General features: G+C 35.4%; 2 protein-coding genes across 4 annotated transcripts; one reads left to right on the top strand and one right to left on the bottom strand.

Moving 5' to 3' along the window:
• Position 1: 1 nt before the first annotated feature.
• On the bottom strand, positions 2 to 6,426 carry LOC121319856 (DNA/RNA-binding protein KIN17-like). Of its 2 annotated transcripts, XM_041257748.1 has the most exons (14): positions 6,117 to 6,426; positions 5,564 to 5,658; positions 5,183 to 5,226; positions 4,958 to 5,080; positions 4,619 to 4,800; positions 3,935 to 3,983; positions 3,592 to 3,649; positions 3,305 to 3,425; positions 2,620 to 2,670; positions 2,267 to 2,335; positions 2,034 to 2,133; positions 1,633 to 1,733; positions 1,166 to 1,196; positions 2 to 886 (listed from the first exon to the last, which is right to left on the bottom strand). In XM_041257748.1, the coding sequence occupies exons 1-14, from the start codon at positions 6,228 to 6,230 to the stop codon at positions 861 to 863; spliced, it is 1,164 nt and encodes a 387-aa protein (XP_041113682.1). In that variant the 5' UTR covers positions 6,231 to 6,426; the 3' UTR covers positions 2 to 860. The 2 variants fall into 2 exon arrangements, with proteins under 2 accessions (XP_041113682.1, XP_041113681.1); XM_041257747.1 differs by lacking the exon at positions 1,166 to 1,196.
• A 45-nt stretch (positions 6,427 to 6,471) lies between these two features.
• LOC121319857 (ATP synthase subunit gamma, mitochondrial-like) lies at positions 6,472 to 18,367 on the top strand. Of its 2 annotated transcripts, XM_041257749.1 has the most exons (9): positions 6,472 to 6,576; positions 7,561 to 7,595; positions 7,741 to 7,872; positions 8,256 to 8,460; positions 13,001 to 13,144; positions 13,257 to 13,321; positions 14,191 to 14,346; positions 16,672 to 16,768; positions 18,232 to 18,367. In XM_041257749.1, exons 1-9 carry the CDS (start codon positions 6,536 to 6,538, stop codon positions 18,233 to 18,235), a joined length of 879 nt encoding a protein of 292 aa, XP_041113683.1. In that variant the 5' UTR covers positions 6,472 to 6,535; the 3' UTR covers positions 18,236 to 18,367. The 2 variants fall into 2 exon arrangements, with proteins under 2 accessions (XP_041113683.1, XP_041113684.1); XM_041257750.1 differs by lacking the exon at positions 18,232 to 18,367 and having other exon boundaries at positions 16,672 to 16,772.
• The last annotated feature ends 381 nt before the right edge of the window (positions 18,368 to 18,748 follow it).

The raw sequence follows: 18,748 nt of genomic DNA, 5'->3' as shown, positions 1-18,748 counted from the left end.
TTGGAACATAGTCAGACCTAACATTATTGACCAGCTGTATCGAAGCACCATGTGTCTGCTGGGAAGACTTTGAGGAATTCCAGTATATATTATATTAAAGGGGTCATAGCAAAGGTCCTACATTTGCATGTTACAGAAAGCATGTATTTTAATTTTCATAAAATTATATCTGGTACCATTCTAGATTTGTTAGCTATAACTCTTTACAACAAGACTGCTGAAAACTTTTGCACCCTCACAGTATCGACCAGACGAAAGTCAAACTTACAAAAAATCAAATAAACACGAGTAAGCACATTCAAAATTGACAAAAAGAATCCCAACTAGTACTAGAACAATTTGAAATATGTATGCATTTCTCAATATAAAAAGTTATATATGAATGAAATGAATAAAGGATATTCTAACAAGGTATTTTAAGGATATTTTAACAAACGGTGCAGTGCTCTGAACTGAGGCTATGGCAGAAAAGGAGGAAGAAGTGCAAGAATTATATTAAATCGGAAAACAATTAAAATCAAAGATTTGGATCTTGACTACTTGTAACCCAAACACCACTGGGTAGGTGAGAGAAAACATTTTATTATGTATTTGGGAAAAAAATGTAATATGAGAAATGTAAATAAACTTATTTTTCATGCCACAATCACACACATGGGAAGACTTTACATAGTGATAACAGAAACATTAAACTTTCAAGAGTTCAATGTTAAGCATTATTCAGTGCAAATAATGATAACTCTGACATAGTAGAGTTTATTATCTTGAAAAGCTAAGATAGCATCATGGTGTCTAGGTCTTTCAGAAAATATGTGAAACGTATTATTCAAGCCAGCTTGGAAATATCTTCATATGGGACATCAACTTTCCGTCCTTTTAAGCGCCCCTAAAATCAAAACATTGTGAGCATCAGTTGCAAAGTAATTTCTTCAATCCACTAGGGGTGTAACGACACACTCATTTCACACTATGATGTATACAGGGCTTGAACTTTTTGGATTCTATTCTCCAAATCTCTACCTCTCTTTAAATGTTAATTGGGAGAGCGAGAGGAGAGAGAAACTTAAACGTACCCTATATAGGTCAGGCTGGGCAATCGCCTTCACTGTTCCAATATATGGTTATATATGTATATGTAATAATATGCTCACATATTACATTTTACCTGCATGTGAAGTGTTGTGCAATCCTCGTGCCTAAATACAAATATACATTTTAAATCACTCGTGTCACACAGTCCCATTTATATCCCGTGTACCAATGAGTATACACCAACATTAAGACAAAACACGTAACATATAAACATAAATATGCACAGGGGCGGGCACACTGCCACAGGACGTCATGTGATCAACAAAACCACAGAAAACTTGAAGCCCTAGATATATCCCATGGTATGCAGGTTACAATACTACACGTATCCGCTACTTGCAGGATACTTAAGATCGAATGATCATTAAACAATGAGTATAAACTAGAACACATTCAAGAACCATTTTGTGAACTACAACGAGCTATAAGATCATTACTATCCACATTTCAACAGTATCTGAACCCCTTCCTTTAAAAAGGGACATGACTATTCAAACATGTATAAGGGGCAAAATGGCAGCTGTCACTCATAACACTTACAGAATCAATAGTTATTAAGGCAGTAAACTTCTTTTCATCTATAGAATCGAGGATGGCTTCGCTTCCCCTGTAACCACCATTTAACACCAGTACTCGTTTTCCTGAGAAAATAAACATTACATATAAAAAAAAATAATTAAAAAAAACAACCAAACATACAAGATAAATCGGTCTAGTAATACAAATATACAAAATTACACTGCAACACAACCTCTACTTTTTCCACTAAAATCCCATACAGGTACAGCATACATAATAATGCAAAAAAGCAGAAAATGATCATTTAACAAGCCTTGATAAAAGCAAGTTTATATGCTTCATTGGCAGCTTTTTGTATACAAAATAAAATAACTCTTTAGTACAGTATTTGTTTATTCTGAATATTTTACTATTGTTTTTACCTGGTGCTGGAATGACTGTCTCCAGATGAGCCTGATCAATTTTCAGTTTGTCACCAGAATCCACCATCTTTATAATCGCTGTGTACTTCCCCTGGACATCCTATTCATTATTACAACAATGTGTCAATTTTTTTTCTTTCAAACCTTACATTTTGTGTACATAACTCACAAGCCACCAGTGCATGTCTTCTACCTTATTCCACTCTCAAACCACATCTGGGCTTATATGTTACCTTTATTAGTCCTTTCTTCTTGTAATAGTTATCGCCCAGCCTTTTGGTTAATACTTTCACAACAATATTCTGGTGGAAAAACAAACAAACAAACAAACAAACAAACAAACAAATAAATAAACACCCAAAATATTATTTGATTTCATGACTCAATTGACATCTGCAGTACAATATGATGGCTGTGATTCCACAATATAGTATTAAACTTACATTTTTGACAGCTTACAGTAATCACTTTGTTTAACCTGATAAAATCTCCGGAATGCAAGGTTTTAAAGACCTAAGTTGACTTTAATTAATCTTAAGTTGTATTAGTCTAAAGGTGCATTAGTGTGCTTCTGCAGAATACTTACAGGATGCAGCCAATAGTCTGTTCTGGATGTTTTCTTTTTTTGTTCTTCCATCTAAAATGAACAAGAAATCTAGTAATGAGTAATTTAACTAATTATTGTTTTTAATTAATGGTAAATGTACATAAATAAGAACATGCGAAAGTTTACAAATGAGGGCAACCATTCGGCCCATCTTGCTCGTTTGGTTGTTAGTAGTTTATTGATCCCAGAATCTTATCAAGCAGCTTCTTAAAATACCCCAGGATGTCAACTTCAACAACATAAATGGGGAGTTGGTTCCAGGCCCTCACAATTCTCTGTGTAAAAAAGTGCCTCCTATTTTCTGTTCTGAATGCCCCTTTATCTAATCTCCATTTGTGAACCCTGGTCCTTGTTTCTTTTTTCAGGTCGAAAACGTCCCTTGGGTCGGCACTGTCAAATATGTGTTAGAATTTTGAATGCTTGAATCAGAATGCAGTGTAGTCTTCTTTGTTCAAGACTAAATAGATGCAATTCTTTTAGCCTGTCTGCATACGACGTGCCTTTTAAACCCGGACTAATTCTGGTCGCTCTTCTTTGCACTCTTTCTAGAGCAGCAAACAGTAAATAAATGCAACAGTCCTTTATTCATTATTACTTATGTTTAAGAGAATAACAAAAAAGTTGTGTTATAAATAACATGCAGGGATGGATTTTAAACATGTACTTCTATGATTTCATCCAGGGCAGATTTCTTCTTTTTCTCCTTAGACTCAGAACTGTGGCTTGCTTCCTTTCGTTTCACTGATGCAGTTGCAGCCTGCAGTGCACTGGGACCAAGAGAAGTACTAAAAAGACAGATACACGTTGTTGAGGAACGAACAAACCCATCAATTTAGAAACACTATTCATTTTGAAAATAGTGACCATACAGTAACTTAACTAGCTATCAAATCTCTTCATGACATGAAACCAATTAGTGTATGGAACATAATTCTGCAACACATTTCTTACCTTGACTTTGAAGACGTTGCAGCAGATGTACTTGGTCCCTTGTTTAAACTGAATGCAACTAGAGAATAAAACAATAAAAAGTGAAGCATTCAAAAAGGTAAATAAAAGATTCCATTTTTCACATTAAACAAAATTTTAAGCTAGTATGAACCAGCAAAGTACTTTTAAAATAATGTGTGACTGACAGGACAACAGGCAGGATTGTACGAGCACAGTTTAAATAAACGAGTAGAACTAAGTCTCAGCTGCATAATCTCCTGTGTCCATATATGAATGCCTTTCTGAGTAAAGGATGCATACAATAAAAAATAAACAAACAATTCAAACAGACATTTCAACATACCTTTTTCTTCTTCATTTTCTCTTTTTAATTCTGTGAAAAATGATGTTTCCTAAGGGGAACAAATATTAAAATTGCTGACCAAGCCTGGAGCCCACATGATGCAATGCTGAACTTTGCGCTCCTCTGATTGAGAGGGAAATCATCCGCTGAAGTTCACATAGAACCCTACTGTACAGGCGCCCACAAATCTAGGTGGAATCTTTCCAGACTGGGCCATGCCAACGCTGAGTAGCTTGGTAATATAATGTTGCTTAAGTTTACCAAAGGAAACGATGCAACTGTTTTATTTCTAAACAAAAACGGACCATCCGAGTAATTTTGGACAATCAATTCAGATAAAGCAATTAAAAGGAGAAAATGTGCACCAGCAGGCCTCCTGCTGCAGAAACAGTGGCTCAGTAGCTTCAGTATAATTGTCACTGCTTACCATTTGCATTACACAATGGTAGTTTAAGATTAGGCTCATGCCTTGAAAGACTATGCACTAGTTAGTATGACTAAACTATCTTAAATGTTGTAGATTTCCCTCTTTGTTCCTAAATGCAGACCACACATTTCAGCCCTGCTAAAATATTTATAGAAAATTCAATTCTGTGTTATTTTACAGAAAATGATCTATGTTTGCACACATTGTGGGACAGGCAGTTTTGCTCAATGTGTGAAATATAAAATAGAGATTTATACCCCTTCTTTTCCTTCCTTTCCTCTCCGAACTTGCTCCTCGATGAATTTTGCACTCCTCTCTTCATCATCCAAGTCCTGTTTTTTCTTTTTCTCAAGTTCTTGCTGCCTTGCAATGGTCTCAGGGTCCCTGTCTATATACTGTATGTACCAACCCTTGGGTGTTTCATCCACTTTACAGTAGCCTAAACATACAGGAACAGATCATTAGGCCTACTGCCAATACAACAGAATGGCAGAATAGAACACACATAAGATTTGAAATGAAGGTTAATTTCAGCCATTTAAAAAAAAAAAAAAAAAAGGAACTATATGTTTCATTAATCGGAGTAAAAAACCTACCTTCTTTGCCCAACCATTTAGTGAAATCCGTCAGTGTTTCCCACTGTGTGGAATTCATATGGACATGTTCTCTGTCACTGATGTACTCATTATACACAATATTGTTGTGTACCCTCTTTGTTCCTAAAATGATCAATTAACAACATGTTAACACCATAACAAGAAAGAAAAGTAAAAGTGCCGGATGTTGTTTACAGCGGAGATTCTGTATGAAACAAATCTTACCAAATCTTCTTCTAACCAGCTCTAAAAATTCATTCTTGAACTCCCTGGAAAAAAATAAATAAATGCATAAATCTCTCTCTCTATATATATATATATATATATATATATATATATATATATATATATATATATAGAGAGAGAGAGAGAGAGAGAGAGAGAGAGAGAGAGAGAGAGAGAGAGAGAGAGAGAGAGAGATCACATATACATACACTAAAATCCAGTGTTATATTATTCAAGATTAATAAAGCTGAATATGCAACAGACTTCTAGCCTTTAGATTATTTTACTAAGTATACTATCTGATACACAGGGTACAGAATAATTCTGTTGAAAAAACAAACAAAAAAGTTTAATAATGTGCTCCTGTAGATGTACACTTACTCTGAAAAGTAGTCCATAAACTGGTCAGGATTCTCTGAAGCAAGCAATAGTTGTCTCTGATGAGATTCGGACATGCAGTGGCACTTGAACCCATTCTAATAAATACATCAAAACATGATAATGCGTCACTCGTGGATCGGAAATATAAACGTGTAACACTATTGTTTGGTTCTGATAAACAGTTTTACGATTGAGTGGCCCACAGTGGTAAAAATGCAACTTTAATGTAAATGTTGTCAGAATAAAAACTAGAAGAAACCTGTATCCCTTCAGCTACAACTACATATTTGGGGAATGCTATGAAATTGACATAACAAGGAAGACGTTCTCATGAAGTAAGTGCTCAGTAGGGCAGTTTCTGAAACGTATGGTTACTAGTAAATAATGCCCATATGTGAGAATCTGGAAATGCACAAGAGATTCTAGTTCAGCTCTACTAGAATAAAATAAAATAAAATAAAAAAAGTCTTGATACGCTGGATATTTTTTTAAACCAAACAAACTTAAAGTATGTATACATGAGAAATCTGTTCACGGAAAACACAGGACTCACCTCATCTCTACACTGCTTCTGACACATCTGACAATACCATCTTAATTTCTGTAGCCCTTTAGATTTGATCCTATTGCCGATGGCTTTTGGCGATAGGAATTCCGCTTTCCCCATTTTCTTTCACTTTGAAACACAACAAAATAAAACACAAACTAAAAAGCCTGCTCTCCAAAAACTGTAACACTGCTCACACTTGTTAATATTGACGTTTACGTCATCTCAAACAAGGACCTTTGCGTAAAATCTCATTAGTTTCTGTGTTCGCCATTGAGTCGTCATGTTTTAATGCGCCCCAGCCTCCGGTATCGCAGTATCCAGCTGTCGCGAGACTTCACAATCTGATTAGAAAGATATTTCACAGGCTGGAGAGTTCTTCACGCCTGCGCAGTTAGCGGCGTCTGACCTTCAGCGAAATCACCATGTTTGCCAGAACCAGCACTTTGGTTTTCCAGCCTCAATGGTAATAACATTTTAAATACAACATCATATGTTATTTATGTACTTAGCAGTGAGTGTATATGTTTTGTAAGCGAAATCTGATTGTTTTGTTGGACAAGCAGTTCAGATAAAGCGATGATTAAAAGGACAAAATGTGCACCCTCAGGCCTCCCTACAGAACTTCAGTAGTACAGATTAGACCAAGTTCACTGTAGATGTGCAGGAATACATTTGTTTTAATTCATATAATAATACTAGACTCGATTTGACTTTTTTTTTTTTATTTACGAAGTTAGTATTTGTTATTGCAGCAGGACTGTTTTCTTAATGTATGTAGCGCTTCAATGTCACTGCATACTTATTGAATGAAATGTGTTTTACAGGGGTGAAACTTGTATGCTTTATCGACAATATCGAACTACAAAGAAATATGAAAAGGCAGAGGCTTTAGTATGTGATGTTATTATACTAAAAAAAGATCTTGCCCAAGTACAGGTCATGAGTGTCACACTGTACTACAGTATACGGAATAGGACCGTAATCCTAAATCATGTGGCTGTAACGTTGGTACAAATTAAATCTATTTACCCGAGTAATCTATATAACACTGAATATGCTCAAAGTTTTCTTTGCACGTATCTATATATCTATCTATATATATTATATAATATATATATCTATATAGATTATATATATATATATCTATATATAGATATATATATAAGCCGACACTGGTACAACATAGTTCATTTCGGTTTGATATATAAAAATGTAAACACGAATAGACAAACGTCTGATTGGTTGTCACCTAAACAAGCTTTTCTTCTGCATTGTTGAAGAAGACACATCATACAGTGTCAATATTTGCGCGAGTATTTTAAAATATTAAGGTTTTAAATACAAAAGCTCCAGCATATTTTATTTGGTAAATGTCATACATTTTAACAAGCAAATTCTCTAAGTTTGAAATCAATTTAAGTATTACTTTTTTTTTTTTTTTTTGCAGTGGCCAAGTCAGGAACATGGCTACATTGAAGGACAGTAAGTGCTATTTCTTGGTCAGACATTCGCACCATAAATACGAAAAAAAAAAAAAAAAACGTTTAATAGGAGTGAAGTACCATGTTTTTTGTACAGTTGTTCAAAGTAAAAGAAGCACATGTGTTTTTTATTTATTTTTTTCTAGTCACCATGCGTTTGAAATCCATCAAGAATATCCAGAAGATCACCAAGTCCATGAAGATGGTTGCTGCAGCAAAGTATGCAAGGGCTGAAAGAGAACTGAAGCAAGCTCGAGTGTATGGAACTGGTGCCCTAGGTACAGACTTTACCTATCCCACATTATTATTATTACTGTTATTATTATTTCAATAATTGTGATATACTTTGGGTGAATGAAAAGGGGTCTTGCTCAAGGTCGTAAACCAAGGTCTGGAACCACAGCCAGTCTCTCAAGCATTCTATGAGAAAGATTCAACAATTGTTTTAGTTACAGAATAACTTAATTACCTTTGACTTTTTTTCTTTCTTTCTTTCTCTGGGATATACATTTATAAATGTTAACATTTAGCCGACCTGGAATTTTCAAGAATGTTCATGTTGTTGATTCCTAGGCAATCCAAGTGTTTTAGGCAGTAGACCTTTGTCTTCATGTTAGTTAATGCACATCACATGTACCAGTATCTTATTTATCTTTTGTAGCCCTGTATGAAAAAGCAGAGATCAAGGCCACTGAAGACAAGAACAAGCACATCATAATTGGAGTGTCCTCAGATCGTGGTCTTTGTGGTGCCATTCACTCAAATGTTGCGAAGGCTATCAAGAGTGAGATCGCTAATCTGACAAGTGCTGGGAAGGAGATAATGGTAATTAGTGTTGGTGACAAACTGAGAGGTCTGCTTTACAGGTAATCATTTCTCTGTCTTTTACATGCTGTTTCGTTTTTGAGTAATTTTTGTAATTCATAATTTGTGGATAACAATTTATACTTTTTTTTTTCACAGTGACTTTAGAAAAATGATTGTCAACTATTTTCTAAAACCATTTACTGTTGTATCATTTAAGTTAGTATTGCATTTAGTCATATGAACCAGTTTTGCCGACTTAAAGCTAGGCAGATCATTCCAGAGTTTGGGGCCCTCTGGCTGAATACTCTACCAGCTGTTTTTTTTTTTTTTTTTTTTTTTTTTTTTAAGTTTGTGGGACAGTAAGAAACCTGGCATTCTGTGATCTGAGTGGGCATCTTTGAATATATGGTATTAAAAGATTGTGCAATGCCTTATAAGTTAAAAGCAACACCTTAAAATCTATCCTGAATCTGACCGGAAGCCAGTGCAGAGATGTTAGCACAGCAGTAATGCGATCTCGTCTTAGTCCTGGTTAAAATTCTAGCTGCAGCATTTTGTATAATTTGCAGTCGATCTGACTATGAGTATCGGAGAATAGGGTGTTACAATAGTCAATTCTAGAAGATAAAAAAGCATGCATGAATCTCTCACTTTCTGAATCGGAAAGAATACTTCTCAATTTGATGATATTTCTTAGATGATAAAAGTACATTTCAGTAATGTTCCTGATGTGTGTCTCAAAAAATAGATTTGGGTCGAAAATCACACCAATATTTCTCAATTTGTCTGCTAGTTCATAAGAGAAGCCACCGTATTGCAGGCAGCCCTCGCTCTTACGACACAATTGGTTCTTGAAAGTCGCGTTGTAAGTCGAAGCATATTTTCCCACAGGAACAATGTTATAAATTGGGGTTACGTTCCTGACTCTTTGGCCAGATAAGTTTTACAAAAATGACCCGTTCTGTTGTACTCATGCAAATATTTATTTAACTCTTTACACTCAGCCCGGTGATTACACGTATATTACTGAGACACCTACCTGGCTTGTTTAAAAGTACAGACTAGGGCCTTTCCAATGATGTGTTCAGAGTGTATATGCGTAGTATGCAGAACTACGGTCACCTGAAGTTAAACCTCTCATCTTGTGACAGAGTTCACAGTTTAGGTTTCGTTTTGAGTCAATTGCTCTTATCAGACATTGTTAAGCAGGGGCACTGGAACTAGGGGTGCTGGGGTTGCTTTGCATGGCTTCCATCATATACAGGGGTTACAGTTTTGTTCAATGGATTTCAGGACCTCCACTTTAAAAATAGTTCCAGTGCCATTGTTGTTAAGGGCAAATAAATTCTAAATAAAAACAGTTGCATGCATAAAAAAAAACAAAACAAAAAAAACGCTAGACTGAGTCAGGACGACCAATACATGTACTGCAGTTCGGACACATGACTTATGGCTCATGCCTTGCCATGTCATAAATGCCGTATCGATATCGTAAAGTCGAAGCAGGGTAATAATGCAAAAGAGTCGTAAGTCGAGGATTGCCTGTACTTTGTTGCTTCTGAGATCCCAGAATCCTCACTTCTGTTTTCTCTGAGTTTAGCATTAAAAAGTTTAAGCCTCCATTTTTTTAGGTCAGCAAGACAGGTGCCCAAAATATTTACAGCCAAGGTGCCGCCCTGTTTCGGGGATAAATAAATATAGCTGTATATCATCAGTGTAACAGTGAAAATTAACCCCATAGCTACGCATAACATAGGCAGCATATACAAAGTTGGGCCAAGAATTGAGCCCTGTAGGACCGAATATTGTATTTTAACAAATTGCAGCCTGTTGTTGCCAGCATGGTAACTGGAGTGGAGATGCTCTTTAATGAGAGGTTCATGAAAACAGCTATTTATTACCAGCAAGGCATTGTAATTGTACAGAAAGAGTTTTCTCATCAAAACTTTGCAAGTAAACAATGACTACAACTAGCTGGTTACAGAGTATCAAACTGTCAGAGTTCATGCAGCATAATATGTTACTAAAACCTTGTGTTGGATCATAAAAATCTTGCATGTATGCATTTCTCTACCTGTATAGCTATAAACAAAATGTAAAATCACTGTACAGTAAATTAAGCAGAATACAGAAAGGGAAATTCATTTATTGAAAACCTTTCCAGAATAGGCAGATGTAATGTTGTTGAAGCTGACACCCTGGGATCCTTCAAGAAGCTGCTTGATGAGATTCTGGGATCAATAAGCTACTAACAACCAAACGAGCAAGATGGGCCGAATGGCCTCCTCTTGTTTGTAAACTTTCTTATGTTCTTATGTTCTAGATGTAGCCATGAAACACCCCTTGTTTACATACAGCATTTACTGATGGCTTATTAATTCAGCATATAAAAATTATCTTAAAACCTGATCATTAACCAGCTTAAAAAAACAACAACAAAAAAAAAACATGGATTTACACATCAAGTATGTGAAACACTAGTTAAAAACTACTTTATCAGCAATTATAGTATCAACACTAATGTGTGTGTGTGTGTGTGTGTGTGTGTGTGTGTATATATATATATATATATATATATATATATATATATATATATATATATATATATATATATATATATACACACACATACATACATACATACATACATACAGTGCCTATAGAAAGTCTACACCTCCTGTCAAATTTTTCACCTTTTATTGCCTTATAGCCTGGAATTAAAATGTCTCCACCTGTGTTAAATTTTAGTGATTCACATGATTTCAGGATAAATTCAGCAGTTCCTGTAGGTTTCCTCTGCTGGGTAGTGCATTTTAAAGCAAAGACTCAACCATAAGCACGAAGGTGCTTTCAAAAGAACTCGCGGACAAAGTTGTTGAAAGGCACAGATCAGGGGATGGGGTATAAAAAAAAAAAATATCAAAGGCCTTGACTATCCCTTGGAGAACGGTCAAGGCGATTATTAAGAAGTGGAAGGTGTATGGCACCACCAGGACCCTGCCTCAATTAGGCTGTCCCTCCACACTGGATGACCAAGCAAGAAGGAGACTGATCAGAGAGGCTACCAAGAGGACAATGGCAACTTTGCAAGAGCTACAGGCTTTTATGGCCAAGACTGGTCAAAGTGTGCACGTGACAACAATATCCCAAGCACTCCACAGCAAATCTGCCTGTATGGTAGGGTGGCAAGAAGGAAGCCATTACTCAAGAAAGCCCACCTTGAATCCCGTTTGAAGTATGCAAAAAAACACTGGAGAGATTATTTGACCATCTGGCAAAAAGTTTTGTGGTCTGACAAAACTAAACTGGAACTAACTTTAACCCTAAATTCAAAGCGCTATGTTTGGTGCAAACCCTACAAGGCACATCACCCAAAGAACACCATCCCTACTGTGAAGAATGGTGATGGCAGCATCATGTTATGGGGATGTTTCTCATCAGCAGGGACTGGGGCACTTGTCAGGATAGAAGGGAAAATGAATGGAGCAAAGTACAGATAAGTCCTTGAGGAAAAGCTGTTGCCCTCTGTAAGAAAGCTGAAACGGGGACGGAAGTTAACAAAGCTACACTGGAGTGGCTAACAAAAAGGTAAATGTCCTTGAGTGGCGCAATCGGAGCCCCGATCTAAATCCAATCAAATTTGTGGCATGACTTGAAGATTGCTGTCCATCAATGCTCCCCAAGGAACTTGACAGAGGTTGAACAGTTTTGTAAAGAAGAATGGTCAAATATTGCCAAATCTAGGTGTGCAAAGTTGGTAGAGACCTATCCCAACAGACTCACAGCTGTAATTGCTGACAAAGTGCTTCCACCAAGTATTAACTGATGGGGGTGGAGACTTATCCAGTTATGATCTTTCAGTTTTGTATTTAATATATAATTTTTTTCTCAATAAAAACTTTTCCCCTTAAGTGTGGAGTATGGTGTGTAGATAAGTGGAAAAAAATCCAAATTTATATGCATGAAACTCTGAGGCACTGACACAACAAAATGTGAAAAAAGTTTAAGGGGGTGTAGACTTTCTATAGGCACTGTGTGTGTCTTTAATATATAATATTTTAGAGACCTTTGCAGGGCTTTATTGACTGTTCGACTGCTATTTTGGGGTTAAAATATCTTATTTGAGACAGATTTCTGCTGCCATGCACAACCAAGGTAACCTCTTAGAAGAATGTCTTACTTTTTTAATTGCAGTCTTAATATGTAAATTAGGTCTGCTAAATCCAGGATACTACCCATAAGTAATTAAATATTACGTCAAAGTTGCATTCCTGGTTCAGTACTGTTTTGCTTTTAGCTCTATTTGATCAACCTATTCCCTACCAGGGTAAGCTATAGCTGCCTGTTTTAAACATTTTACAACACTGAATTCTGGTTATCACTTATACTGCGTTGACTCTGCTAGAAGTAATAACAAGCATCCAAGATGGAATATTTACTTGTTTTGCATTTATGGTAAACAATGAAATGGCTGTCTTCAACATACATTTCTATTTTTTACTATGTTGCATTTCATTTCAAAATAGCATCTAAGTGTCACCCATGTCATATTGGTAGCAACACCTGCTTGTACAATAATTATAAAACTGATTTTTGCAGGACTCATAAAGACCACCTTCTGCTTAATTTCAAGGAAGTAGGACGTAAACCTCCAACCTTTGGGGATGCATCAGTCATTGCCACTAATCTGATAAATTCTGGATATGAATTTGACCAAGGATCTGTCATTTACAACAAATTCAGGTGAGAATCACTGTCCTGTTTGTAAGTGATATGTTAAAGATTGTTTTAAAATGTTTGTTCATTTGTTTTAAAAATAATAATAAATAATGACATTTTTGTGTATCATTAACAGGTCTGTTATCTCATACAAGACTGATGAGAAGCCTGTGTTCTCTGTTGATACTATTGCAAACTCAGGTAAGAGTAGTTGATTGACAAAAATAGACTTGTATTGCAATCCTTTGTAGTCAGGTATCCTTGCATACCCAGTGCCAGAGCCAGCATGGAGACATTGAATGGATTTGTTGGTCTTTCCTGATTGCTATGCTCCTTTCTTTTCCTTGCAGTGTTCATCTCAAGTTTAAATCGGTCACTGTTTAGATCGATGGTTTTCAACATTTTTTTTTTTTTTAAACTGTACACCTTCTCTCTCAATGTTTCAGCTGTATCCCTTTACAATTTGTGCTCTACTAAATGGTACTACAGGTAAAACAAAAGGCAGATTAATTTGATTAACAAATTTTATTATTTAATATATCATTTGTCAACTGTTTGTGACTGACAAACTGCTGGTTTAGTACAAAATACAAAACATTCATTTTTAAAACTGTTACAAGTCTTTGAATACACAGAATCAAGACACAGTATTTTCGAATCTTTTCGGAAACAAATGCATTTGTTTTCTATTCAACAAAGTTATAAGTAATCGCCTGCCCAATAATTGTTTATCACGTTACCAACTACTTATTTCAGAATAATTGTGTCATTTAAAATGTTTACAATGTCAAATGTTAACATCAAGGTAAAACTAATTAATAACTTTTTTTTTTTATTGAAGACAACATAAAAATAACTGAGGGCCACAATCTTCTGTAGACTGTTTGTTTGTTTTCTTCCTTTGCTTTTATTTTATAAGTAAGAAATATATTAATTGATCTAATCTACATAACAACTGTTGAGCCAAGTTTAAAGGAACCATGTATGATTAATATTTTCAGTTACTGTACATGCAAATTTTAAAGCTGGTACTTTTTGTATTACTTTGTAACAGTTGTTAATCATTTTAGAAAACATGGGAATTTATGATGACATTGATGCGGACGTGTTGAGAAATTACCAGGAGTTTGCTTTGGTCAACATTATTTACTACAGCTTGAAGGAGTCCACCACAAGTGAGCAGAGTGCCAGGATGACTGCTATGGACAATGCCAGCAAGAATGCTTGTAAGATTGACTTAATTTTTTTTTTTTTTGGGGGGGGGGGGGGGGGTGGGGGGGGGGGGGGGGGGTTTGTACATATTGCCAAAAAAAAAAAGGTTTTAAGATGCGTGTGGAGTGAGGGTAAGTGGTTGTAATTTGAGTTATTTGCTTGGATGTAATCCTGTGGTTATAAATAGATGTCTACAGTTATTTTATTTCAGCAATTTTTTGGGCTGAACTCCAAAAATGTAATTCAAAATTATTCATACCCTTTGATGCTATGGCAGTAAAGTCTACAAGGTGCTAGAGATTTCAGTATAATGAAAAACCTAATTCTAGAAAAGTCTAGAAAATTCTAGATTGTAGGTGAACATTCCTGGCGAATGTAAAATGGTTAGGCATGATGATTGCTGTCATTACTAATAAGTCAATATGGGGGAAAAAGTGAAGAGCTATCTGAAGACCTTTTAAGTTATTTGTCATAAAGCTGGTGAAAGATACAAGATTTATCAAGCTATTTCAAGACTCCTGGTACCGTCACAACGCTCCCTCGGTCTGGAAGAAAGACGGCTCTTTCACCAAGAAGTAGTAGAAGAATCGTGAGGAAGGATAATAACAATATATTCAAAGTGAACTGGCTGCAAGTGGGACTGGGGTTTCCATTTCAACCACAGGGCGAGTATTGCATGGTGAAGGTCTCAGTGGTAGCAGGCCAAGGAAATAGCTACTCTTAGGAACACGTCATAAGGACAATCACTTAAAGTTTGCAAAATGGCATTTGAATACAAGATATGAGTTCTGGGCAAAGGTTTTGTGGAGTGATGAAACAAAAATCAAGCTATTTGGTCACGCTAATGTTCGTTATGTTTGGAGAAAGTTTGGTGAGGCGTACAAAGAAAAGACCACCATACCAACTGTCAAGCATGGAGGTGGCAATATCCTTCTATAGGGCTGTTTCTCTACTTGCACAGGAAATTTTAGTTCACTGCATGGTAAAATGGATTCCACAGCATACCAAAAGATATTGGCCAATCATCCGAAACCCCTCCGGTACAAAATTGGTTTAAAGTGCAACTGGACATTCCAACACGACAACAGTCCAAAGCAAACATCAACATCTACTTCAGAATGGTTAAAGAAGAATAAAATCAAGATTCTGGCATGGCCTAGTCAAAGTCTCGATCTAAATCCATTTGAGGATCTTTGGAATGAGTTGAAGAAGGCTGTGCACAAAAGAAATCCTCTGAATTTGAATGAACTGGAACAATTTTGTATTGAAGAATGGCCAGAAATTACTAAAGAATCATGACAAAAGCTCATTGACAAACATCCTAATTGTTTCATTTGTATTTGTTTTCTATTCAACAAAGTTATAAGTAATCACCTGCCCAATAATTGTTTATCACGTTACCAACTACTTATTTCAGAATAATTGTGTCATTTAAAATGTTTACAATGTCAAATGTTAACATCAAGGTAAAACTAATTAATAACTTTTTTTTTTTTTATTGAAGACAACATAAAAATAACTGAGGCCACAATCTTCTGTAGACTGTTTGTTTGTTTTCTTCCTTTGCTTTTATTTTGTAAGTAAGAAATATATTAATTGATCTAATCTACATAACGACTGTTGAGCCAAAGAAGAATAAAATCAAGATTCTGGCATGGCCTAGTCAAAGTCTCGATCTCAATCCATTTGAGGATCTTTGGAAACCTAATTGTTTAAGAGATTAGTATTGCTAAAGATGCCTCAATTATGTGTTAATTTAATTTTCCTTGTCAGGGTATGAATACCTTTTGAATTAGCATTTTTTAAGTTTTGCAAAAAAATGTGTTAAATTAATTGTAGACTTTTTTTTTTCCCTCATCCACAAAAGCAAAACTTGCTACAAAAGATTTTTCCTATAATTTTGTTTTTGAGCAATTTCTAGAAATTATACATTTCCATGTAATTTTGTATGTAAATTTGACTGCAAGTGTGTGTATAGATAGTGTGGTGGTGCCTATATGTAACACTGAGCTTTCAGTTCATTATTGTCGTTAAACGTGTTATGAATATTCTTTAGCAGAATTTATTGAGCATAGTAGATTTGTAGACCATGGGGCCATGAGGCGCATAGTCATATAAAGTACATACAGATTGTAATTTACATATAGACATACTTGGTGGTGTACAGTTTTTATACCGATGACATGTCTTGTTACGTTAATGCACATGCTATGAAACTATGCATAGGCTTTAGTGAGAATTTATTCTGCGTGCTTTGCTTGTAGATCAGTGACCTGTTGAAACCTGTAATGGCTTATTTACTGTTGGTACCTAACATACCTTTTCCTTTCCTTATGTAGCTGAGATCATTGACAAGCTGACTCTTACATTCAATCGTACTCGTCAAGCTGTCATCACCAAAGAGCTTATTGAAATTATCTCTGGTGCTGCTGCTCTGTAAGTATAAAATAGCCTGTGACTCATTTCTGTAGTTATTGCAATTTTAATAACTTGGATTTAACTTAATTACCAAAACTGTTTGTTTATAATATGCACATTTTATTTATTCAGACAAGAATTGTATAGCTTCTTATGGATTTAAAAATATTGCAATGCATGGATTGAATTGTTTTGCATAACTTAATTATCATAAGGCTAATTTCATATACTAATACCAATATTGCCTATTGCAACTGTCTTGACTGCTTTCAAATTACTCAGTGCTTACAAGTGAATTAAAACTAGAAAGTTGCTGAACAACTGTATTTGTAAATTGACTGCCCATTACACATCAGATGCGTGTCTTTCTCCCATTATCATTGCTCACTTTCATGCTGCATGTTCAACTAAAATAGGGCTTGAAGGAATTTCAGTCCCCACCCTTAAAAAGGTAACTACTGTAGAATCTAAATAGTTAGAGAGAGAGATCGAGCTATATCTAGAGATATCGGTACCCATCTTCACTGTTCTCCACACAATTAAAAGGTTTATTGTATCGCTGAGCAGTATGGTGGTGCTCTTGTGTTAAAGGCGATTCCTCCCCACATCATCACACTTCCACCACCCCACTGGTTGTCTGAACAATGCAACAGTCAGCATAATGGTCCTTGGCCGGTGTAGTGACCCTTTGCTTTCCAGGATGTGGCCTGTCCCGCAGAGCTGGTTTCTCTGGACTAGTCTGCTGATTGTTGAAGCAGAACATCTCATTCTCAAGGGCAGCTTCTCTCGCAGGCAGGCTGCCTTCAATTATGCCAATAGCAACCAGGCAATCTTCATTACTCAAGCGGGGCATGGTCGTGTCTTTTGCTGTTCTTGCGTTGGTTAAAATCACGTCTTTTTCGAATGGCCATTTATGCAGATTCTTAATCAACTCATTTTGGCAATTTTAATAACTCAAATACCAAACACTGAGTACCTGGTGTTTGATATCACATGACTTGAGCTCAGTATTTTATTATCCCAAGGAACAATACTACTCAGACAATCAACAAACCTGTCTGCTCACTATTTAAAATGTAAATAACTATGTATGTACCCAATGAGCTACTGGTGTAAAACTTGCTGTTGCGTTTTCACATTTTGTACATGTTATGTATATGTATATACGATATATATATATATATATATAAATATATATATATATATATTATATCTATATGTATGTGTGTGTGTGTGTGGGTATATATATATATACACATATATACAAATATAATTATATATATATATATATATAATATATATGATTAACAGATTGTCTAACTTTGTCTTTGAAAATACATTTTAACAAAAAATGTCAATTAAACAATTCTGTAAAACCATATTTCACAATCAAGCAAACAACCTAGTTACAGCTAGTTTAACGGTTTAGTTATTTATGTTGTATCACATTCGTATTTCTAATATTTGTATTCTTTTTACAGGTAAATGTGGAACACCAGTTATTTTCCAGACTTGTGCTATTCATGTTAACAACTGTTGGTCAATTGTTTTGTCAAGAATTTATGGAAACCCTTCAGTCTGTTTTGTAAATTCTTTGAATAAACATCTTGCACAGAATTATCCCATTTGACTTTCATAAAATACATGTGTTGTAAATCAACAGTGATTGTATTTGTTTACCTAAATGAACAAAAAACTGAGCATCTAGATATTTATAACACAAGTTTCTGAAAGAACTATTCAAAATAAGCATGCAGATCGGCCCAAAAGTTTCCACAGTTGAATTTTATCTAAAGTGCCCCTTGATATTTCACAAATTTGGTTAATTCTGCCATGTGACAGTCAATTGTAAAAGTACTACATTTTACTTCACCAGTTCAATGTTTGTCAGTGTTTCACTTTGTGTCAGATAGCAAACAAGGGAGCACTACTGTTCATTCTTATTAAAATAGAAACTTACATCATGTAGATATGTGTTTTGGTTAAATGCCTTCATCC

This window comes from Polyodon spathula, chromosome 8, assembly GCF_017654505.1.
Source record: "Polyodon spathula isolate WHYD16114869_AA chromosome 8, ASM1765450v1, whole genome shotgun sequence".
Classification (NCBI taxonomy): Eukaryota; Metazoa; Chordata; class Actinopteri; order Acipenseriformes; family Polyodontidae; genus Polyodon; species Polyodon spathula.
Note: the sequence above shows the minus strand (reverse complement) of the source record. Positions and strands in the feature narration are given on the sequence as shown.

Excerpts from the sequence above, each read along its gene's own strand:
- LOC121319856 (XM_041257747.1), bottom strand. The coding sequence starts at position 6,230 with ATGGGGAAAGCGGAATTCCTATCGCCAAAAGCCATCGGCAATAGGATC. Across the intron at positions 5,227-5,563 it reads TTTATGGACTACTTTTCAGA|GGAGTTCAAGAATGAATTTT; the intron begins GTAAGTGTACAT and ends ATTTTTTTCCAG. Across the intron at positions 2,336-2,619 it reads CAGACTATTGGCTGCATCCT|AATATTGTTGTGAAAGTATT; the intron begins GTAAGTATTCTG and ends TTTTTCCACCAG.
- LOC121319857 (XM_041257749.1), top strand. The coding sequence starts at position 6,536 with ATGTTTGCCAGAACCAGCACTTTGGTTTTCCAGCCTCAATG. Across the intron at positions 7,596-7,740 it reads CATGGCTACATTGAAGGACA|TCACCATGCGTTTGAAATCC; the intron begins GTAAGTGCTATT and ends ATTTTTTTCTAG. Across the intron at positions 14,347-16,671 it reads CAATGCCAGCAAGAATGCTT|CTGAGATCATTGACAAGCTG; the intron begins GTAAGATTGACT and ends TTCCTTATGTAG.